General features: G+C 46.1%; 1 protein-coding gene across 1 annotated transcript in view; it reads right to left on the bottom strand.

Moving 5' to 3' along the window:
• Positions 1-17,906, bottom strand: part of ABHD11 (abhydrolase domain containing 11) — a 38,917-nt gene extending 21,011 nt beyond the window's left edge. Inside the window, exons 1-2 of the mRNA XM_082245084.1 lie at positions 17,715-17,906; positions 2,337-2,472 (exon numbers count right to left, since the gene is read on the bottom strand). Coding sequence (XP_082101210.1) covers positions 2,337-2,472; positions 17,715-17,836 — 258 coding nt within the window. The 5' untranslated portion in view covers positions 17,837-17,906. The remainder of the gene's footprint in view (positions 1-2,336; positions 2,473-17,714) is intronic.
• Positions 17,907-25,178: the final 7,272 nt, after the last annotated feature.

Genomic DNA, 25,178 nt, shown 5'->3' with positions numbered 1-25,178 from the left:
AATGGTGGAGAAGGATCTGGGTGTTTTGGTAGATCATAGACCTAAAATGGTTGTAAAAAGGCAGAAGGTTTTTTTTTTTTTTTTTTTTTTATTTAATGCATTAAGATAAAAAGCCTTCTGTGTGCAGCAGCCCCCCTCAGCCCCATCTAGATCCAGTGATGTTGTAGGATTGCCTTAGCTGCCTGGGGCTCTCCTCCTCATTGGCTGAGACAGCAGCACGGCGGCATTGGCTGCTGCCGTCAAAGTCAGTCAGCCAATGAGGAGAGAAAGGGGGCAGGGCGGGACCGGGCCACGGCTCCGTGTCTGAATGTACACCCGAAGCTTTGGCTCAGCTCAGGTGCCCTCATAGCAAGCTGCTTGCTGTGGGGGCACTCAACAGGAGGGAGTGGTCAGGAGAGCCAAAGAGGGACCTGAGAAGAGGAGGATCTGGGCTGCTCAGTGCAAATTCACTGCACAGAGGAGGCAAGTTTAACATGATTGTTATTTTTAACTAACTAAAAAAAAAAAAAAATACAACTTTACAATCACTTTAAAGAGGTTGTAAACCCACCTCACAAACTTTTACCTATAGGTAAGCCTATATTAAGGCTTACCTATAGGTGCTATAAATATCTCCCAAACTTGCACCGTTTAGGAGATATTTAGAGTGCATGCTGCCGATGACGTCATGGGCGCAGGCGCTCTGAAGGAACGACCACCCATGCCATTCCTTCAGAGCTCAGTGCCGTGAACGGCGGCTCCCGCGCGCAGGCGCGGGAGTGATGTAATCGCTCCTCCGGCCAATCAGATGGCCGGAGGACGCGAACCCGGAAGCAGGACGGTCGGACATGTCGCCGTCCTGTCGCTGAGGTGGCGGCACGGCAGGGGCTTCGTTTTAAGGTAAGTACTACATAATGAGCTAGTATGCAATGCATACTAGCTCATTATGCCTTTCTCTTTACAGGGCTTTTTTTTTTCTCGTTTTTTTTGGGGGACTTTACTTCTGTTTTTTACTGCGATTTACAGGCGTTTTTTGTGCAGGCGTTTTTAGATTGAATAGAGACCAATGGAAAACGCCTGTAATCTGCCCAAAAAGAAGCTCATGTACTTTTTTGAGCGTTGGGCGTTTTGATCACAGCGTCAAAACGCTCAGATGTGAACAGGGGCCATTAAAATGAATAGGATTTGTTTTGTTGGGCGTTTTGAGAGCTGATCCTAGAGCAGAAAAACTCCCCAAAAACGCCCCAAAACACCTACATGTGAACGGAGCCTTAATAATAGCATGCAATGCCAGGCTGCAGTTCTGAAAGCTAGCAAAATCCTTTGTGTCTTAAGAGGTATAGGCTCCAGAGAGAGACACATTGTTTTGCCCCTGTATAAATTAGTAAGACTTAAAATGGTTGGTTGTAAAGGCCAAAGGTTTTTTTACCTTCATGCATTCCAGCTGCCCCCATTAGTCCCCATACTACTTACCCAAGCCTGATTCTGGGTTGTGCACAAGAGCAGAGGCTCTCCTGGGTCTCTCCCTCCTGATTGGCTGAGATGCATCAGTAGGAGCCATTGGCTTCCGCTGCTGTCAATCATAACCAATCTGGCGGGAGCGAGGGGCAAGGCTAAGTGGCTCTCTCTGTGTCGTATGGACACGGAGAGTTGGCTCAGGAGCGAGCACGCACAAGTTCCCCTATAGCAAGCAGCTTGAGAAGGATCAGTACTGCTCTGTGCAAAACAATTACACAGAGCAGGCAAGTATGACATGTTTGTTATTTTAATTGAAAAAAACCTTTACAATCACTTAGAATAACATGGAAGTGCGTTTTTAGGCTGCAAAAAGAAAACGCCTGACGCTACTTACAGCGGCGTTAAAAACGCCCCGTGTGCATGGGGCCTAATCTGGAATTTGCAGTTCAGTCTTGGGCACCAGTTCACATCAAGGATTTTGGAAAACTGGGGAAAGCGCAGAGAAGGGCAACAAAACGGATAAGAGGCATGGAGGTTATCAGCTGTGAGAAGAGATTAGCTGAACATTAGCTGGATACATTTCTAAATGCTCAAACATAACTGGATGTTATTATTTATAGGTAATAACACCAGATATTGCTGATCCAGAGAATATCTGATTACCTTCTGGGGAAATCACAAAATAATTTATTTTCCTCCTGATGGAGCAAGTTGGATCATGCTTATAGGGGTTTTCGAGCCTTCCTCTGGATCAACTGTAGGTATAGGACTATGTATATGGATTTATATGGATTTTATTAACTTATTTTTATATTTTTTATTTTTTCAATTAATTGAAATAGATGGTCTTTTTTCAACCTTTTACTAATTATGTAACTATAAACATGACATGCACTTACTTTTCTGCCAGTCTTGCGCGCCAAGACTTTGGCGATAGACTGAAAGTTTGACTTACTACCAAATAATCCATGAAGTAAAACCAGAGGCGGTGCAGGTGTTTGGCCTTCATACAGGTCATAAGAGAGGGTAACAAATCTGTAAGATATAAGAAATTTGTGATGTAAATAATTGCGCTAAAGCACCAAAGGATACAACTTGCAAGAATGTTACTGTCCAGACAGTGTGAACACAACTGACTTTATAGCACTAACAAAAGCATGTCTCAGCTGTCCGAGAATCTCCCTCCAGATTGGCTGAGACACAGCAGTGGGGCAAATGGCTGTCGCTGCTGTCAATCAAACTCAGCTAGCCAATCAGGAGAGAGAGGGGGCAGGGCCAGGTCGGTTCTCTATATCTGAATGGACACAGGGAGCTGTGACTCGGCTTGGTTGCCCCCATAACAAGATGCTTGCTGTGGGGGCACTGAATAGGAGGTAGGGGCCAGGATCACAGAAGAGCCACCTGAGAAGAGGGGGATCCGGGCTGCTCTGTGCAAATACACTGCAACAGAGCAGGAAAGTATAACATGTTTGTTATTTTTATAGGTAAAAAAAGACTTTACAATCACTTTAATGCATTCTCTGCATGAAAAAAACTCACCACCACTTGTTCATCCCTAAACACTTACCTGACTCCTCTCACGCAATGACCTGGCTGTAGCACCGCTCTCCCATCTTCTTGGTCTCACAGGCAACACAGGCAGCAGCGGGAGCTATAGCAGTCTTGGAAGATGACTTGGGAAAGCCATGGTTACACTTACCAGTAACAGTAATTCTGAGGATCTGTTTCAGGAAAGCGTTCATATTCTCACCCACCCATTCCCATTGTTGCATTTTTACCTAAATTTCTCCTGTGTACATTGGTGGAGGTTCTTTACTTACAACACCCTAGGATGAGATAGAGGAAGGGTTTTTTTTTTTTTTATCAAGATCCTTGGTATGGGCTTATATTAGGAAGTGCAGCTGTAGAAGTAGAGGTGGATCCCAATCTAGCCTGCCTAGTGCCTAGGAGGCTACATTGCTCCCTAATGAGGAGATGGTTTTAGGAGGCTCGCTGTCTGGGTCCTGCACACAGCCTAGGACCCTTACCAGTATGTAATCCACACTAGCAGGTTGTGGTATTCACTGGTCCAATGCCACCCTGCTTCTAAGGGGAAGTGTACATACCGCTCCTAGGAAGCGTGTCATTATCTGGTGATGGAACAGAGCTGGTGACTAGGGATGATCCAACGGTTCGGGTCGACCATCGGTTCGGCCCGAACATTGGGTGTTCGAGGTTTGGCCGAATTTAGAACTCTTTGCCCAAAAAGTTCGGAATTCGCCAACCAGAACCGCCCAAAATGCAATGCTTCAGGAAATGGGCTTTAAAAGCCTGTGATTGGACCAGAACCATTAGCAAAAGCCAATTGAGGGGGCAGGAGAATGCTAGGAATGTGATTGGAGTGACTAGGGGGTCCCTAGACCAATCATTAGTGAATACGCCCCCCAGTATATAAGATCGCCCCCGCCATATTCCTAGCATTGTTTTACTGGACATGGAAGAGAGTGGAAGCAGTTCTGTTAATTTTACTTTAAAAGTGTCATTTAGCTATTTATTAGTGTGAGGAAAGGGATATCTAGTGTAGTTAGAGTGCTCCTTTACACTTAAGTTAGCTTCAAAAATTTAGTTTCTGTAGGGAAAGTGTTAAGTGTAAGGGGACCGTAGTGTAGTGTAGGGTTAACTGGCAGTGACTGCTATGGCAGGGTGACAAAACCCTTCCATAGCAGGGTGACCGCTATAGAGAAATGATCATTTCTCTGAATTGCTTCGGCACACCCATATGGCTTCTCACCAGCCAAGCATTTTTTATGCTGCAGGGGCTGCCACTGCCAGTGCTTTTTTGAGGACATGTTTGATGTCAGACATGACATCTGAACATGTGTTTAGGGGGTATATATATATACACACATATATGTCTGTATATATACCCCTAGACATATATAGGTGTGATAGTAGCAGAAATATATGCTTGTGCTAATGAAATCATTTACAGTAATATATTTCTGCTGCTATCACACCTATATATGGCTAGTTGTCTATATACATATAATTATGTGTGTATATATACCACTATACACAAGTTCAGATGTTTTGCCTGCCTCAAAAGAACCCAAAAAAAATGCCAAAAAAACGCTAGCGTCAAAAAAAAAATGCCCAGGTGTGTTTTTGCTGGCATTTTTTGGGGGGTTTTGGAGGCAGGCAAAACATCTGAACTTGTGTATAGTGGTGTATATACACACATACATATATTTATATACACACCTAGACATATATAGGTGTGATAGTAGCAGCTCTGTAGCATGTCCAGAACCAGAAAAAAGATCATATAGGTGTTAAAAGGAGGGTCCCACATCCCTGTTCTACTGAAAAATTATCTTTTTTTTTTTCATGGTTCTGGACATGCTACAGAGCTGAAACTTCACATGTACACTTTTTTTCAAAATCAAAAAATCTCTCTTTTTTTTTTTTTCAATAATTGGCTTTTTTATCAAAAATGACAATTTTTAAGAACTTTTTTTTTGTGTGATTAATAGTTAATGGGGCATGACCCAGAACCCTAGGCACTTTTTAGGGGCATTTATTGGGTTTTAGGGCTTAAAAATTGTGTTTTTTGATTACCGAAGTTCGGGTCCCATTGATTTCAATGGGGTTCTGAAATCCGAACCGAACTTTTGGGAAATTCGAGTGTTCTGGTCGAACCGAACTTTTCAAAAGTTCGATCATTCCTACTGGTGACATCTTAATCCTCCTCAGCCTACCATACAAGGAAACTGTCCAGAGGTACTATACTGGTGGGAAAATGCGGGAAGAACCCCCCCCCCTCCCCTGACAACCACCAGCGCCACTACCTGCATTAAAAAGGAACTGGCCAAAAAAGCATCCGGCTGTGGAAGTTGCCTGCATTAGTCAAGCAGCAAGGTCCAGCACGTTTTCAGGGAAAAAACCCTCAGTTATGCAACCAGGAACACAGGCTCACAAGGACCTAGTCACCTGAGGGGGGGCCTACAACCACAATTATCAGGGCCAGTGGAAACAAAATAAACCCTAAAAAACCTGACGAAGTGTACTCCTAGATGGGCGGAGGTGATTTTTGTCTTTCCTGTTGAAGGTGGAGCCAATTAAGCCCCGAATAGCTGCCTGGAAGACGATTTGGGAAATGTGCATTATCCATGTCTTTTTTGCTTTCTTTTATGCTGTCATAACACATAGTAAATTAAAATTATAATCATTGCCTGCTGTGCGCACACCACAGACATCTCTTTTGATAATCATGTATCTTTTTTCAAAAAACACAACATAAGGCTCCGTTCACATGTGAGCGTATGGATCGCGGGCAGAACCGCCGCGGTTCCGCCCGCGATCCGGAGATTTATTGCAAATCGCGGGACGCCTAGCGTTGCCCGTTGATATGCAATAGCCCCCCAAACGCCGAGCGATGTTGCCGCGATTTCCGCCTGCCGAATCGCGGCAACATCGCGCAAACAAAATCGCTCCAAAGAAGTACAAGAGCTTCTTTGGAGCGTATTGTGTCCCGCGATTTTGTTTGCGCGATGTTGCCGCGATTCGGCAGGCGGAAATCGCGGCAACATCGCTCGGCGTTTGGGGGGCTATTGCAAATCAACGGGCAACGCTAGGCGTCCCGCGTTTTGCAATAATCTCCGGATCGCGGGCGGAACCGCAGCGGTTCTGCCCGCGATCCAAACGCTCACATGTGAATGCAGCCTAAGACACAACAGCGCTATAAGACAGGCTTAAGGGTGGAATGGAGCCCAATGGTGATTGTAAAAAGACTGCACGGGGGCAGGCAGGAACTCCACAGAATGTATAATAAAAGTCAGTAATTATTGGAAATAGCTTCAAAAAGTACAATTGAAAATAAAGTATAGGGTGGCAGCCTTGATGGTAACCTTACTGTGCCCTCAGTGGTTTCATCTGCATCCTTGTCCAACAGTGAAGTCGGATGGCCACAAATCCCGATGGAAGTGCATGAACGATTTGGGGCTCTAGCCTGGGGGGACACACGATGTGATGAGGGGGCCCGAGTGGCTGGCGGACGGGTGTCGGAAGTCCGATGGAGAGAAAAGGCGTTCCACGTCCGTAGAACGCACTGGACAGCCGGAGTTGGACAGGGTGCTCGGTGATGAGGTCAATCACAGCGCCAGGAGACTGGAAGGCCGTCAGAGAACAGAGGCACTGGAAGGCAAGCCTAGGAGAGTTGGTCCCATCACTATGGCAACATGTTTTGCACACCTGCACCCTGTCAAGCCCATGTTGCGGTGATTGACGGCATCACCGAGCGCCCTGCCCACCTCCGGCTGTCCAGTGCGTTCCACGGACGTGGAACACGATTTCTCTCCATCTGACTTCAGACACCCGTCCACCAGCCACTCGGGTCCCCTCATCAGATCTGGTGTCCCCCCCAGCTAGAGCCCCAAATCATTCTTGCCCTTCCCCCGACATTTGTGGCCATCCATCTTCACTGTTGGACAAGGATGCAGATGAAACCACAGAGGATACAGTAAGGTTACCATCAAGGCTGCCACCCTATGTTTTATTTTCAATTGTACTTTTTGAAGCCATTTCCAATAAACACTGACTTTTATTATACCTACTGTGGAGTTCCTGCCTGCCCCCATACAGTCTTTATACCATCACCATTGGGTTCCATTCCACTCTTACGCCTGTTATATAGCTCTTTTGTGTCCTATGTTGTGCTTTTTGGTATTGACTCCTCCCCATGGAGAGGTTTCTGAGCAGCTAAGACACATTAGGCTATGTCATTCCACCATTACCTTTTCAGCAGGCGCCAGATCTTCTGTCTGAATTTTTTTTTTTTTTTTCCAACCTATGTAAGGCTTCATGTACGCTTGGCGGTGATGTACTGCAGCCGTGGGAAAACGCAAAACGTTCCTTTCCTGAACGCTATTCTCCCGCAATCAGGAAGAGGAGGTTAAACCTCCCATAACCGCAGCAGATCCTAAACTCTGCTAAATGCGTATGTGTACATGGTCACATAGGCTTTTATGGAGCGGAGTTTAGGAGCTTTGGCAAAAAAAAAATGCCAAAAGCTCCTAAACTCAAGTTAAGGAGCTGTAGTGTACATGAAGCCTATCCACAGAACTGGATCAGGCCTATAAATAAAAACCCCAATTCTGCTGTGGCTCTTGATTCATAGCCCAGTTCCAATAGGGCACATACACTACTGCAGTCATTTAGTGGTATGCAGTAAAGCATTGGCTTCACTTTTCTGGCGGTATGGACCGTTAAAATTTCCTGCATTAGATTAAAAAAGCTCTGCCGCCAGTTTTGGTAGCTTGACCAACGTGAAGCAGATTCAGGTAGTTCTTAATAGTATTTGGCTGCACGAAGTTGGAAAAAAAAAAAAAACAGTTCAGTCTAGTTTGTAGATAATGGATCAGTGTTAAAAGGCCCTAAAGTATATGTTACCCCAAAAGCTAAAATCAGATATACTATATGCATCTGTGTTTTCATTCTGTTTTTATTTAAAGTGGAACTTTACCCATAACATCTTGATAAAAAAAAAAAAAAGAAAATGTGATTTTTGACCTACCATAAAATCTATTTCTCTGATGTTAATTGATGGACACAGCTCCTGATCTTCATAATAATTGGGTTATACTGCCCTTTACAGGAGGAGTAGAACACTAGGCAGAAAAAAAATCTGGCTATGTCTATGGGCAGTCCATGGGGTATACTCCCTCTCCCTGCTATAGGTACTCAGTTTTGTTACAAGCAGTGTCAGAAGAATTACAAATCCACAGAGGGGTTGGTGCTGTATCCGTCAATGAACGTCAGAGAAATGGATTTAACGTTAATTCAAAAATCCCATTTTCTCTTTCGTTCATTGACGGACACAGCTCCTGATTTTCATAACCATTGGGATGTCCCAAAGCAGTGTTAAACCTGAGGGGTGGGAACAGCAAAAAAATGCCCCTGGCTAAAAAGTAGCCAACCAGGCAACAGAAGCTCAACCAAAACAACTGGAGCCCGCCTAAAAAAACAATACACCCTCAAAGAGGATCAAGTCCTCTAAACAGCAGCCTGCAAAACCTTGTGGCCAAAAGAAGCATCTGCAGATGCCAACACATCCACTTCATAGAACTTTGTGAAAGTGTGCACCGACGACCAGGTGGCCACCTTGCAAACCTGCGTCACTGATGTCTGATGACAGACGGCCCAGGAGGCACTAAGTGCCCGAGTAGAGTGTGCCTTGACAGGGAAAGGAGGAACCTGACCCCTGATGGAATAGGCCTGAATAACCATCTGTCTGATCCATCTGGAAATGGTAGAAGAAGAAGCGGACAACCCCTTCCGAGGCCCATCCATGAGCGCAAATAGTGAGTCTGACTTTTGTGGCCAAGGATCGTTGGAAGAAGACCGGCAAAGCCGACACCTGGCCCTTGAGGATACTCAAGGCTAGGGATGCACCGATCCGACTTTTTTGGTCCCGATCTTTTGCTTTGTGAAATCGCCGATCCCGAGTCTGATCCGGAAGTACTGTTTTGTGAGCTTATAACAAAATAATACTTCCGGATCGGTATCGTATCGGCAGATACCTTATAACAATTGTGCATTTAAGAGGTTAAACTTCCCTCCTCCGGCAGACCGAAAAGATACATTGTATTCATTGTGTTTACTTAACTGGGAGACTGACAGGCATTTGCAGGAGGCTCTTTTTTTTTTTTTTCTTTGACAGCTGTTCTCTGCTCCCTCACAGCTTTGTAAAGAGCAAAACCGGATCGGCCCATGGATCTGTTAATTTTACCGATCCCCCGATCCAGCTATTATGGCCATATCGGCGCCGATATCCGATCGGATCGGTGCATCCCTACTCAAGGCCAATTTCTGTTCAACCCCCCGTTGAAGGAAGGTCAAGATTCAAGCTACGAGGAGAGAGGATGAACCTCAAGAGACTCACACCACCCAATGTACGTCTTCCACGTACAAGGATAGATCATCCTAGTAGATTTCCTAGCTTTTAACAGCGATGGAGTTACTGACCCAGATAAACCTCTATCCATCTGCACTGGCAATCAACAGCCAAGCCATTAGAGCCAGCGACTGTAAAGCAGAATAGAAGATTGGTCCTTGGGACAGCAGATCTTCCCTGAGAGGAAGTTTCCAAGGAACGTCGGCGACCAGCCGCACCAGATCAGCGTACCAAGCCCAACAAGGCCAGTTCGAAGCCACTAAGATTACAGGATTTCCTTCTGCCTCAATCCTGCGTAGAAGTCTTGGCAGAAGCTTGAGATGATGGAAGGCATAAATCAGACGATACTGACCCCATGGGGCCACCAGCACGTCTGTGGCATCTGCCAGAGGATCCCGTGACAGCCACAAACCTCTGCACCTTGTTCAGCATCTGTTGAGCCGAGACAACAACAGATCTACCTTGGGAATGCCCTACCGGAAACACAACAGATGAAACCCCTCTGGATGAAGGGACCACTCCCCTTGGTTAAAAGCCTCCCGACTGAGGTAATCCACCTGCCAGGTTTTCCACCCCGGGAATATGTAGGGCGGAAGGGGCTGGAACAAACCGTTCTGCCCACCTTAGAATGCCGGCTACCTCCAGAGCCGCCAGGACACTTCTTGCTCCCCCCTGGTGATTGACATAAGCCACTGCCGTGGCATTGTCCGATTGAATGCACACTAGACATCCCTGCAGACGATTCACTCCAGGCACAGTCTGATCGCTTGGCGTTTCAAGACATTGATAGGTAGTCTGGACTCTTCCAGTGTCCAGAGTCACTGAGCAGAATTTTTGCAGAGGACGCCTCCCCACGCGGACAGACGGACATCCGTGGTGACCACTGTCCAATACAAGGGGAGGAAGGATTTGCCCAGCCAAAGCATCGGAAAACGAAGCCACCATATCAGGGACTCCTTCATTCCCCGGATCCGATTGTCCAGAGACTGCGGATTCTTGTCCCATTTGGCCAGAATCACCCTTTGCAGGGACCTCGTAGGGAACTGTGGAAACGGAACCGCCTTGACGGTAGACACCTTCAGGCCCAGTATGCAAGTCCAGAGGGATGACCATCTGCTGGACAGCAGGAGACAATTTGCAGCATGCAATTTCTGGAATTTGTCCAGAAGAATGAGCACTCTGGCTAATTCCAAGTCCAGAGTTAGACCCAGATAGTCCAGCATTGTGGATGGAACCAGAATCCAGCCGAACTCCCTCAGAGATTGTTTGGGGATTTCTAGCTTTTCCACCAGAGCAGTAGGGGACGCTCGCAGAAGGAGGTCTTCTAAGTAGCCCAGCACCACGATGCCTATCTAAAAGGAAGAAATTTGCCAGGACCAGAGATCCCAGCAAGGAACTAGGTCCTTACTCCTGACTAGGCAGAAAAAGAACTGAGTACCTATAGCATGGAGAGGGAGTATAGCCCCTGGGATTGCTTTAAGGCGTAGCCAGATTCCTTTTCTGTCTGGTGCCCTACTTCTGTAGGGGGCAGTATAACCCAATGGTTATGAAGATCAGGAGCTGTCTGTCAATGAACAAAAAATAAATAAATGTTGTGATAGGATGCGAGTTTAGCAGCTAATTTCAGCCAATGGCCAATTGCACACACAAAGACACAGAACTCTGTGTACTGGGAACAGCAATCTGGCTGTTTCCGGGAGAAAAGACAGAGAGGTAGTAAAGTAAAAGCAGCACACATTACACATCACTTAGGCACACAGCTAACCCCTTACTTGCCCCTAACAAAGGTTAACCCCTTCCCAGACAGTGTCAATTAGGGCTGCACGATATTGGAAAAAAAGTACATTGCGATATTTTTTTTCCCCCAACGATATATATTGCGATATTGAGAGAGCCATCAATCCAGGCTAAATACAGGGTTAAAACACACATATACTATACAATAAAAATGCAGTATTGTGATGATGAGGAGGTCTTGTGAACGGATAACTTCCTATGCTCTCTTCCTCTGGGGACAGTTATCATTCAGCATTGTTCCCAGCTATCTCTATTGACTAACCACCATCTCTATTGACTAACCACCCCCCCCCCCATGTTACAGAGAGGGGGAGGTGTTATATAGTCCTAACATACTTCCTAGAGTGACAACGCTGCTCCTCCTAAATACAGCATGGTTGTCACCCTAGGAATAGAAGTATGTTCCTAGCAGGATCAGCAGGTGAAAATAAAGAAGAAAAATAAATTGTAAAAAAACAATTGTAGCCCCCACCTCTACAGACCGGTGAGCTGCAATAGGTTTCATTTCTGCACTTGAAGGGCTAGTTCAACTTTACAGAGCTAACACTGCACACAATCCCCACCCTTCCAATTCTCGAATAATTCCGAATTCCGATTCTAAATGGTAAACTGTGCGATTGTACGGCGAGAAGGTAAATCAGAATGACACGGTAAGACAGAAGAAACAGACGGGGAGCCGGAGACAAATAGAAAAAGACATAAAAGATTGGCACAGCGGAGAGGAGATCTTGAACCATCAGAAATCAGTGCCTGCCATTGGACGGGAAGATCTATAAGCAGAGAAATCGGGACTCACAGTTGTGGTAGAAGGTAGAAGAATACAGCCCGACAATGCCGACATCCGTCCAGCATGTTAAGTCCGTCCTGCAGCTCTCCTGACCGAGCGGTGAGCGCGGCACAGCGAACCAATCACGTCGTGAGTAGCGGCACAGCGAACCAATCAGGTGTGCAGGCACACGTGATTGGTTCCCTATGCCGCTGCTCACGGTGCGCTGCTCACCGCTCAGTCAGGAGAGCTGCAGGAAGGACTTAACATGCGGGACGGTTGGGCTGTATTCTTCTACCTTCCTTCACTGTGAGTCCCCAATATCGGCTGATCCGGCGATGTGACTATCGCCCACTCCTGCAGCACGATATTCGATGTTACATCGAATATCGTTCAGCCCCAGTGTCAATAGTACAGTGTTTTCACTGATCACTATATTAGTGTCACTATTGATGTCAGTCAGTGTATCTCCCAGCCGTTAGCACCAGATTGCCCGCCACCCTATCACAGTCACACTGTAAGTCGCTGATCACCACCATTACACTAGCGTCTATAGCCATGTAAATTCCAGTATACAGCAAATTTAAAAATAATCAGAGCCCCCTCCTTTTTTAATTTTGTTATGTTGCAGCCTAATACTACAGTTGTTTGAGTTCAACTCTTTGTAAGCTAGACCAAATACCCTTAATGAAAAAGCGAAAACAGGACCTCGGACTGAGCCAAAGGTTCACCTTCAAACATGACAACAATCCAAAGTACACAGCCAAGACAACAGGAGTGACTTAGGGACAACTCCTTATAATTCCCCAAAGTGGTCCAGCCAGAGCCCTGACTTGAACCCTTATGAACAACTCTAAAGAGATCTGAAAATTGTTGTCCAGAGACTGATCCTCATCCAAAATTTTACTGAATTTAAAAAAAAACTAAACAGTAAAGTTGGCCCAATTTTTTGTATATTGTGAAAGATGATGTCACTGGTGAAAAACTACAGTACTTAAAAATCTCTATAGGTGACGCTTTAAAAATTGTTATTGGTTACCAGTTTAGAGTTACAGCGGAGGTATTTTTCTAGAATTATTGCTCTCACTCGAGAGGATTTGCAAAGAATAATGACAGAAAGATCACCCAATCCAGGTGTGGAAAGCTTGTCGCGCCATACCAAAAAATGCCAAAGTACCAAGTAAAGGGTCTTAATACTTAAAGTGATAATAAATGCAAGTTTAAAAAAAAAAAGAAAAAACTTACCTGATTGTGTAATGGTTTTTCCCCAATCCTCCTCTTCTTAGATCCCCCACGGGTGCTCTTGCCCCTCTCTAGTGCCAAGTGCCCCCAGAGCAAGCAGCTCGCTGTGGGGGCATCCAAGCAGGCTCACTCCTGAGCAGGTTGCCCCACCCCTCTCTCTTCTCATTGACTTACTGTCTGTGACTGACAGCTGCGGGAGCCAAGGGTTCCAGCTGCTGTCTCAGCCAAGGAGGAAGGAGAGTTGCCAGAGAGCCAAGGTTCTTCTGCATGTCGCTGGAGTGTGATGGGGCTCGGGTAAGTATTAGGGGGTCTGCGGGGGGGGGGGGCTACTGCACACAGAAGATTTTTTACCTTGGCAGAACACCGGCGCCCTCTTTGGAGGCACAATGTTATTCTGAAGAATGTCATACACATAGGGGGAGATTTACTAAAACTAGAGCACACAGAATATGGTGCAGCTGTGCACAATAACCAATAAGCTTCTAGGTTTTTTTGCCAAAGCTTAACCACTTAAGCCCCAGCCCTATTTCGGACACTTTTTGTTCACAAGTTAAAACCAGTATTTTTTCCTAGAAAACTACTTAGAACTCCCAAACATTATATATATTTTTTTTAGCAAAGACTCTGGAGAATAAAATGTAGGTCTTTGCAATATTTTTTGTCACACAGTATTTGCGCAGCGGTCTTTAAAACACCATTTTTTTGGAAAATATTTGAAAAATCACATTTCACTGCATTTAAAAAATACTAAACAGTAAAGTTAGCCCATTTTTTTTGTATATTGTGAAAGATGATGTCACGCCGAGTAAATAGATACCCAACATGTTACGGTTTGAAATTGCACCCCCCCGTGGGATGGCGACAAACTACGGTCAATAGAGATCTCAATCGGCGACGCTTTAAATTTATTTAACGGTTACCAGTTTAGAGTGTAGCTCTTTTTTTTTTTTTTTTTTTAATTATTGCACACGCTCTGGGGATCGCGGCGATACCTCACATGTGTGGTTTGAACAGCGATTTCATTCGCGGCTCGACTTCCGTATACGTTTTTTTTTGTGCGCGAGCTAACGGTGACGGGGGCGGCTAAATTTTTTTTTTTTTCCTATTTATTTAATTTTTTTTTTTAACTTTATTACAGGTTTTTTAAAAAAAAAAAATAAAATCTGATCACTTTTATTGCTGTCACAATCAATGTAAACATCCCTTGTGACACCAATATGTAGTGACAGGTACTCTTTATGGAGGGAATCGGGGGTCTAAAAGACCCTAGACCCCTCCATTACACTTCCATGTATGCAAAATGACAAAAACGGCGTTTTTGCATACAGCCGTTTTTTAAATTTGCCGCTTTTTGCAGCACAGTAACCCGGAAGTGACGTCATGGACGCCGCCTCCGTGTTACGTCATCGGAGACCCAATCGAAGCCGTATCTGGCATTGATCGGGACTCCGTTCAGCCGGCGGATGTGCCGGCTGGGTGCTCGGGGGTCCCGGTGGGACGGGAGCCCCGAGCAAAGTCACGGAAGGCGGCGGGAGGGGGGGACGGGTAACGATCGAGCGGCTCCCGAGCCGCATTGGTCGTTACGGACGGAAAACCGACCGTTGACACTAAACCACGGTACCGGGATGATGCCTCTAGCTAGAGGCATCATCCCGGTATAACACCGCAAAGTTTACCGACGTATATATATACGTCGGTATGTGGTAAGTGGTTAATTGAGCAAGCAGTGTAGCAGGAAATCCAAATGAATTTCTAGGACTCAAGCTCTATAGAAAACAAGCTTTTATTCATTCGCTAGCGAAAGTTGGCTCAGCCCGGCTAATGCCTGCTTGCTAAGACCACAAAATAGGAGTGTACATCACTTATATATCCATAGTTACGTCACAAGTGCATATACAAAAAATGTAACTTTTCTTTCAGGTTAACAAGACATACTTCTCTTTCTGCATCTCTTTTCCTGTAAATTGCTATTTCAGACCTGTGGTTTTGTCTCACATGTCTGTATGCATTACTAAAAGAGGAAGTTGGAGGGGACGAGAGTGAGGGGACCAAAAGTGCACAGCATCGCTGGCTGGCTTCTGTAGTTCTACAAAGGTTATCAGAACAACCATCCGCCATGTTAGAAGGCTTTCCAGCTGATGCCACAGCAGAAGTTAGGCCCCTTTCCATTCAGATCCATTCGTATTGCTCACCTGTCGGGAGGAGGACGTCTGTTGCACTGATCGCTACTTTACTTTCAAATTCCCATAAGGAAAAGACATCTGAGATCATACCAGCGATCCACTACACAGTGATTTCGTGCAGGACAGGATCACAGGATTGTTCAAGGCTTTAATTAATGTCCCTTCTGGTAAGAATTGAAATCACGCTATCTAGGGAGCAGTGCCATCTTGATTCACTTGGAACTTTCCTTTGCTGCATGATCTCTGGAGCAGGGTTATCGCTTTATGCCCTTTTTAATTAACCCTTTGGTAAGATGTTAAGCTGGTGGTGGGACGCTGAACTTTAAATCACGCGGTTTGCACCTTCCATAATTATATTGTCTTCTCACCAAAGAGTTCTGGATTTTTTTTGCTTCATTGTTCACTTTTTAACTACTTCCATACCAGGCCTATTTCGGACACTTTGTGTTTACAAGTTAAAACCCGTATTTTTTCCTAGAAAACTACTTAGAACCCCCAAACATTATATATATTTTTTTAGCAAAGACTCTTGAGAATAAAATGGCGGTCATTGCATTATTTTTTGTCACACGGTATTTGCGCAGCGGTCTTTAAAACGCCATTTTTTTGGGAAAAATTCCATTTCACTGCATTTAAAAAATACTAAACAGTAAAGTTAGCCCATTTTTTTTGTATATTGTGAAAGATGATGTCATGCCGAGTAAATAGATACCCAACATGTTACGGTTTCAAATTGCGCCCCCCTGTGGGATGGCGACAAACTACGGTCAATAGAGATCTCAATAGGAGACACTTTAAATTTATTTAACGGTTACCAGTTTAAAGTTAGAGTGTAGCTCTTTTTTTTAAATTATTGCTCACGCTCTGGCGATCGCCGCGATACCTCACATGTGTGGTTTGAACAGCGATTTCATTCGCGGCTCGACTTCCGTATACGTTTTTTTTTGTGCGCGAGCTAACGGTGATCGGGGCGGCTAATTTTTTTTTTTTCCCATTTATTTTTTTAACTTTATTACAGTTTTTTAAAAAAAAAATAAATCTGATCACTTTTATTGCTGTCACAAGCAATGTAAACATCCCTTGTGACAGCAATATGCAGTGACAGGTACACTTTATGGAGGGATCGAGGGTCTAAAAGACCCTCGACCCCTCCACTACACTTCCCTGTATGCAAAACGCCGAAAACTGCGTTTTTGCATACAGCCGTTTTTCAAATTTGGCGCCGTTTTGCAGCACACTAACCCGGAAGTGACGTCATGGACGCCGCCTCCGGGTTACGTCATCAGAGACCCGATCGATGCCGTTTCCGGCATTCATTGGGACTCCATCTAGCCGGCGGACGCGCCGGCTGGGTGCTCGGGGCTCCCGGTGGGACGGGAGCCCCGGTAAAAGCCGCGGAAGGCGGCGGGAGGGACGTCCCCTCCCGCCCCCCAGGGTAACAATCGAGCGGCTCCCGAGCCGCATCGATCGGTATCGACGGAAAGCCGACCGTCGGCTTCAAACAACGGTACCGGGATGATGCCTCTAGCTAGAGGCATCATCCCGGTATACCCCCGCAAAGTTTACGACGTCGTCCTAGGGGGAAGTGGTTAATTGGACTGATTTATAACACTGGCTTGGATTGACACTTTTGTTTGATACACATGGGTGGTTCCTTTGTTCAATTGCATTGATTTGCATTTGTCTTGATATTGTGTTATTTATATTTTGTCACAGTTTTTTGTCACTGTCATATTTTGGATCACAGTATATATGCTTTGTTGATATAATTGTTTTTTGGGTTAGCGCACCTGATTTATATCTTCTCATCCATTCAGATCCGCCTGTCAGTTTTTTTGGCGGATCTGAACGGTCCCCCATGCATCTCTATGGGGCATCGGATGTCAACGGAGACATGTCCACTGACATACGATCCGTCAAATCTGGATGGATGGAAACCCTAATTTCGATCCGTCCAGCGGCTCGGATCGGATGAGAACAGACAGACGGTCCGTTCCCATCCGATTCCCCCATAGAGATGTATGGGGACCTGACAGCTCTGTCTCCGCACACAGCGCGGAGACACAGCTGTCATCCTCCTGCTCAGCGGGGGATCACAGGACGATGTGAAAGAGCCCTAAGAAGCTTATTGGTTACTATGCACAGATACACCAGTTTTAGTAAATCCCCCTCATAGGGATTGTCTCCTCTGATTATATTACCAGCCAGGACCCCCATCACAGGTCAGTGTGCACTTATCTACACACATTCTTCCTATGAAGGTGACACACACAGAGGTCGCTGTCACTGTCAAAAGCAAAGCTCAGGAAACACGCACAATGACATCACACGTGACGTAATCACGCACGCACTCACTCACCCGCCATGGGTAGAACGGCATGTCACATGGAAAGGTGAAACAGAAACCCGTGGAGCGGCCTTAGTTATGTCCCTCAGAGACCGGCAGTGCCGAGCCAAAACATGGAAGCCGTGGAGCGCCATTGTCTACCGAATACCAGCCGGCACCTGTGCAAGGCTCGTCAATGGAGAACACCCGCGTTCCCGAAGAAATCAGATGCTGAAGAGGCGGGGCTAAAGGAGAGTCACGTGACCCTGGATGCACTAGGCGGCCGTAGCCATGTTGACTACTGGCAAAGGCTCAGGCGATTGCGGTGTAATAGAAAAGGAGCGGAGCTGTGTGTCAATTTTCTGTGCTGTCTATGAGCAGGAACAAGACTTTTAATGAGAGGGATATATATTATACATTTCTCATCAGCAGTGAGGGCCTTTGTGGTGTAGGGGTACCACCTCACCCATTTAAACCAGGACACACAGTTACACAGGTTCTGTGGCTGATTAAGGTGGTCATTAAACTCACTTGGTGCTTTATGTGCATTATATCAACCTCAGAACCTGTGTAATTAATATGTGTCCTGGATTAAAGGGATGAGGTGGCAACCCTATTGTGGTGGGTTACACCAACTGCAATCGCAAGAATGCGCACAGAAACACAAGAAAAATGTGCATGCGTGTGGTGCCAGGCATTTTTTATGGCACACTACACATTTGCTGGCTGTGTTGGGTATAGGGTTGCCACCTCATACCTTTAAACCCAAACATATTATTTACACAGGTTCTGATGCTAATTTATTGCAGAAGGCCCCTTTCACACAGCCTTATTTCTCAGTTTCTCTCAGCGTAGGATCGATCCACCGATCCCCCACTGAGTGGGCGGATGGCAGCTCCATCTCCGCGCTGTGTGCGGAGACAGAGCTGTTAGGTCCCCGCTGTTCTCTATGGGGGAATTGGATGAGAACGGACCGCCTGTCCATTCTCATGTGATCCGATCCTCTGGACGGATGGAAAATAGGGTTTCATCCATCCAGATTTGACGGATCGGATGTCAGCGGACATGTCTCCGCTGACATCCGATGCCCCATAGAAATGCATGGGGTATCCATTCAGATCCGCCTGAAAAACGGACAGGCGGATCTGAACGGTCCGCCTGTGTGAAAGGAGCCTTATGGGCCATGCAAACTATAAGATTTTCTGAAGACTTTTTCCTTTAGATTTACCAAAACCAGATAATATGAGGTCAAACCTAAACACTTTCAATTGGTATGCAATCTGGCAGGCCCTTGCACTACATAGAAAAGGTAAATCTGAAGGAAATCTAACCACAAAAGTTGGATAGTGTGTATCCAGCTTAAGGCACTAAGTGAGTGTAATTACCACCTTAACCACTTAAGCCCCGGAAGATTTTACCCCCTCCCTGACCAGGGGGTTTTTTGCGATTTTTTTTTTTTTTTTTTTTTTTTTTTTTTTACTGCGTGAATTTAACGGACAATTGCGCGGTCGTGCAATGCTGTACCTAAACTAATTTGACGTCCTTTTTTCCCCACAAACAGAGCTTTCTTTTGGTGGTATTTGATCACCTGTGTGGTTTTTTGATCATGCGCTATAAACAAAAAAAGAGCGTCAATTTTGCAAAAATAACAATATTTTTCAAATTTTTTTATATGAAATTCCCCCAAAAAAATGTAAAAATCAAAATTTTTTAACATTTTCGGGCCAATTTGTTTTATGCTACATATGTTTGGTAAAAAAAATTGCAAAAAGCGTATTTTGATTGGTTTGCGCAAAAGTTATCGCGTTTACTAAGGGAAAGATTTTTGTCATTTTTGGTGTTGTTTTTTTTTTTTTTTTTAACGAGTAATGGCGGCCATCTGCGATTTTTTTTTTTTTTTTTTTTTGTGGAACTGCGACATTGCGGCGGACAGATCGGACCCTTGACTGATATTTTTGACACTTTTGGGGTTACCAGTGACATTACTGCAGTAATCAGTGCTATACATATGCACTGTTACTGTAAAAGTGACACTGGCAGGGAAGGGGTTAACTGTATTGGAGAGGGAGGGGTTAAGTGTGTCCTAGGGGCGTGTTTCTAACTGTGATTGGACATGGCTACTAGTGTAAAAACAGAGATCAACGGTTCTACATAGTAGAACCGTCTGATCTCCATTTTTACACAGGGGAGAATGACAGGCGGCTTGTTTACATTAGCCACCTGCCTTTCTCCCTTCCCGGCGAACGATCGCGAGTGACCGGCGGACATCGGGTCCGCTGGTCACATGCACTGACTTGTCAGGGAACGAGCCGGGGCGGGCGCGCGCCTCAGCGGGCGCACGCTCGCCAGCTATTGGCTCACAAGCCAGTGATAGGCTAGTGACGTACCGGTATGTCACTTTGCCTGGCCGGGGCTGACCGCCGTAGTTTATGTACTTGCGGCGGTCGGCAAGTGGTTAATCAGCCACAGAACCTGTGTAATTTAAAATGTGTTCAGGTTAAGGGCTCTTTCACACAGGCGGACCGTTCAGATCCGCCTGTCCGTTTTTTTTTGGCAGATCTGAACAGTCCCCCATGCATCCCTATGGGGCATTGGATGTCAGCGGAGACATGTCCGCTGACATCCGATCCGTCAAATCTGGACGGATGGAAACCCTATTTTCCATCCATCCATCGGATGAGAGCGGACCGATGGTCCGTTCCCATCCGATTTCCCCCTTAGAGATGCATGGGGACCTCACAGCTCTGTCTCTGCACACAGCACGGAGACACAGCTGTCATCCTCCTGCTCAGCGGGGGATCGGCGGATCGATCCCCCACTGACAAAAACGGAGTCCGTCTGACGGACGCAGTGTGTGAAAGGGGCCTTAAGGGGATGAGGTGACAACCCTAGTTGGGTGTGCCATAAAAGATGTTTAAAAAAAAAAAAAAAAGGTTCGGCCTATTTGTTGTACATGGGGCAGTCCATTCAAATGAATAGGCTGCACTATGCTGTTGCATGAAAAATGCACAAAAAAAAAGGTGTGTTCACAAAACGTCAAGTGTGAATCGGCCACCTAGTGAATACAAATGCAGCAAAAAGGTGTGCACACTTTTTTTTTTTTTAAAGTGATTGTAAAGGTTTTTTTTTTTTTGTTTAAATAACAAACATGCTATACCTACCTGCTCTGTGCAAGAGTTTTGCACAGAGCTGCCCCAAACCTCCTTTTCTGGGGTGCCCCAGCAGCGCTCCTGGGTCCTCCTCTTCATTAGGTGCCCCCACGGAGAGCTGCTTTCCATCTGGGCACCGGTGCAGGCGTGCTCACAAATCCCGCTGCTGCGGCTATTGACACAGACGTCGGGACTCTGCATGCTCCCCGCTCTCATGTCACTGGATTTGATTGAAAGTAGCGGAAGCCAATGGCTCCTGCTGCTATCAATCTATTAATGAGGACCCGAGACAGCGGCTGGAACGATCAGGTTCAGGTAAGAAAAAGGGGGGATCTGGGGGACAGCTGAAGCACAGATTTTTCACCTTAATGCATAGAATTACCAACAACCCGTGGGCGGGTGGCAGCTGCAGGCTGAGCGACGTATCTGTATGTCGCGGCCTCTCTTCCGGCCTGTGCACCCTTTCGACCAGTGTTGTGATTGGATGCGAGTTTGGCTGCTGATTTCAGCCAATGGCTAATCACGCACACACGAAAACACAGAACTCTGTGTACTGGGAACAGCATTCTGGCTGTTTCAGGGAGAAAAGACAGAGAGGTAGTAAAGTAAAAGCAGCACACGTTACACATCACTTAGGCACACAGCTAACCCCTTGATTGCCCCTAGCAAAAGTTAACCCCTTCCCAGCCAGTGTCATTGTAGTATTCTCACTGATCACTTTATTAGTGTCACTATTGATGTCAGTCAGTGTATCTCCCAATTGTTAGCACGAGATTGGCTGCCACCCTATCACAGTCACACTATAAGTCGCTGATCACCGTCATTTTAGTATAGCGTCTATAGCCGTGTTAATTCCAGTATACGGCCTATTCATAAAGTAATCAGAGCCAACTCCCTTTTTTAATTTTGTTATGTTGCAGCCTAATACTACAGTTATTTGAATTCATTATTATACCGGCCCAACAGCATAACGTCATTATTTTCTTGTTCATAAAAGGGAAAACCATGCATTTTAAAGCACATTTAAAGAGTGTATTTTATATATAGATAAAACAGATATGTTCTGGCAATATATGCTACAGGATAGCAACACAGGACAGGTGGTCAGAGGCTGTGCATTGGATGGAACAGGAGACCTATTAGGCTGTGCGGACATGGTACAGGAGATGTCAGAGGCTGTGCGGACATGGTACAGGAGATGTCAGAGGCTGTGCGGTCATGGTACAGGAGATGTCAGAGGCTGTGCGGACATGGTACAGGAGATGTCAGAGGCTGTGCGGACATGGTACAGGAGATGTCAGAGGCTGTGCGGACATGGTACAGGAGATGTCAGAGGCTGTGCGGACATGGTACAGGAGATGTCAGAGGCTGTGCGGACATGGTACAGGAGACGTCTTAGGCTGTGCGGACATGGTACAGGAGACGTCTTAGGCTGTGCGGACATGGTACAGGAGACGTCTTAGGCTGTGCAGACATGGTACAGGAGATGTCAGAGGCTGTGCGGACATGGTGCAGGAGATGTCAGGCACTGTGCGGACATGGTACAGGAGATGTCAGAGGCTGTGCGAACATGGTACAGGATATGTCAGGCGCTGTGCGGACATGGTACAGGAGATGTCAGGCGCTGTGCGGACATGATACAGGAGATGTCAGAGGCTGTGCGAACATGGTACAGGAGATATCAGAGGCTTTGCGGACATGGTACAGGAGATGTCAGAGGCTGTGCGGACATGGTACAGGAGATGTCAGAGGCTGTGCGGACATGGTACAGGAGATGTCAGAGGCTGTGCGGACATGGTACAGGAGATATCAGAGGCTGTGCGGACATGGTACAGGAGATAGAGGTTGTGCGAACATGGTACAGGAGATGTCAGAGGCTGTGCGAACATGGTACAGGAGATGTCAGAGGCTGTGTGGACATGGTACAGGAGATGTCAGAGGCTGTGTGGACATGGTACAGGAGATGTCAGAGGCTGTGGGGACATGGTACAGGAGATGTCAGAGGCTGTGGGGACATGGTACAGGAGATGTCAGAGGCTGTGCGGACATGGTACAGGAGATGTCAGAGGCTGTGCGGACATGGTACAGGAGATGTCAGAGGCTGGGCGGACATGATACAGGAGATGTCAGAGGCTGTGCGGAAATGATACAGTAGATGTCAGAGGCTGTGCATGTGTCCGGCCCCCTAATCTACGCGCGGATCGCTGGACGCATGGAGTTCAATGGGGCTTTTTTTTTTTTTTAACCATGTGATTAGAGCCAGAGGCTTTCACAGGCTAAAAAAAAGCCACCACTGCTCTAGTCCTATTGCCCGGCCGGCCGACCGGCGTGCACCACCATGGAGAGGAGTGAAGATACATTTAAAAATAGTGTCGCCCAGCCCCATTACGTCACCGGAACGGAACTGCGCATGCGCTGTATGGTCCGAAAATGCCGAAGCATATACGAGCTTTCCCGAGCCCGGCAATCTTCGGAACGGCGCATGCACAGTTGTCGTGTCAGCCCGGGAGACATCTTCTTTACGGGCGCCGCTGCCCTTAAAGCGGCCCCAGGACAGGCGGACTCGCTGTCCTACCGGGAAATTTTTCGATATCCCAATAGTCCAGTTTGGCCCTGACTAGGCCCCTCGGGTTTGGTAAAAATTTGGAGGGAACCACATGCCCTAACATAGGGGGGTTGTTTGGGGCAGGGGGGGCTATGCCCTCCCCCCTCTCCAAAGTACCTTGACCCCATGTTGATGGGGACAAGGACCTCTTCCCCACAACCTTAGGCTGTGGTTGTTAGGGTCTTCGGGCAGGGGGTTTATCGGAATCTGGAACCCCCCTTTAACAAGGGATCCCCCAGATCCCTCCCCTATATAAATATGTATGGGCTACCCATTCACCAAAAAAGTTTAAAAGTGAATAAAAAGGGTTTTGTCAAGTCCTTTATTAGAAAATAAAAAAACAATGTCCCCCGATGTAGATCCATCATCAATCAGGACACCACCGAACCCAAAAAAAAAAAAAAAAAAAGCTCCTCTCGCAACGAACACTCCTGCGGTTTGCCTTCTCCACCTTGTGACATTTCCTAAATAGCTAAGGGGCGGGGCCACCCGGCGACATCACCTGGTGGCACCACCACCCTATGTTGTCAGCAGCCCAGCATGCACCAGTCGATAATTACTCAGTTGTTAAGAACGCGGTGGCCGACTTCCCGGGCCCACTCCTTAGCAACCAGCTAAACACAGTGTGGTAAAGGGAAAAAAAAAAGCGCAAAATGCATGTAAAAATACAACACTTGTGTTTTTGGTGCAGGTCCATTGAAGTTTATTACATGAAAACGCAATCTGCAGTGGAAAATAAAGTCCCTGACCCTTTCCAAAAACGCGCTGACTGAAAAACATGTACTATAGGAAACTATGTTAAATGGACTGTAGTGTACTTCTGCAAACACGCACCAAAAAAAACCCAAACGCGGTGTTACCGAAGGGAAAAGTAGCGCAGTGCTGAATAGCAAAAGGGGGTAAAACCTTATAGAGGTTAAGTGGTTAAAGGAAGCACACTACAACTTGTGGTAATGTGTTACTGTGCATTGCAGTCCGCTAAACAACCTGGGGTGCCATTAAGAATGTCATCATAGCACCACAACACACAATTTCACAGCGGACCCAGCCTTTGTGGAATGCTGTAAAACCTGGTTCTCTGTTGGTTCTTTGCCATACCACACTGGTTATATCAAGTTCAGTAAGGCAACAAGCAATGCTGAAGGGCAGTGAGTCTACAGAAATGTACAAAGAAATTTGGTTGCTGTGAGGTACTATACTTTGCTTCTCATCCTTGCTGTTTGCACTGCCTTGTTGAATAAAGTTTACATTTTTTTTTTTTCACTTTGACCGCTAACCTCTAGATACAGTTATGTGAAAGGAGCATAACCAGCTTCTGAGGCTGGTTGAATACATTTTTCAAAAGACAAATATACAACCTTTACTTGTAAGGAACTGTTTGTATGAAGATTACCGTTTTCCTGTTCAAATATGTTGTAATTGGGTATGCTCGCTTTTTCATTGTAAGTGCAGTTTAACTGCATGCATGTATGGCTAAATGGTCAGCATAGCAGGTTCTCTGCAGAATACATCAGAACAGAAAGAGGTTGTAACTCTATAAAAAAAAAAAAAAATCCTGTTTCTTTAACCACTTAGCGACTGTACTATAGCCCAGCACATCACAGATCTGGGTAAAGGGCCGATCACAGCGGCCTTTTATCCCGATCATTGATCGCTCCGTCCCATGACAGAGCGATCACTTTCTAAACAAACCTGGGTCATGCCCGGTTTAGCTCTTCTCACATCGATACAGCGTGTGAGGAG

This window comes from Pelophylax lessonae, assembly GCF_965119305.1.
Source record: "Pelophylax lessonae genome assembly, chromosome: 2".
NCBI classification, from domain to species: Eukaryota; Metazoa; Chordata; class Amphibia; order Anura; family Ranidae; genus Pelophylax; species Pelophylax lessonae.
This window is presented reverse-complemented; position numbering and strand designations above follow the sequence as displayed.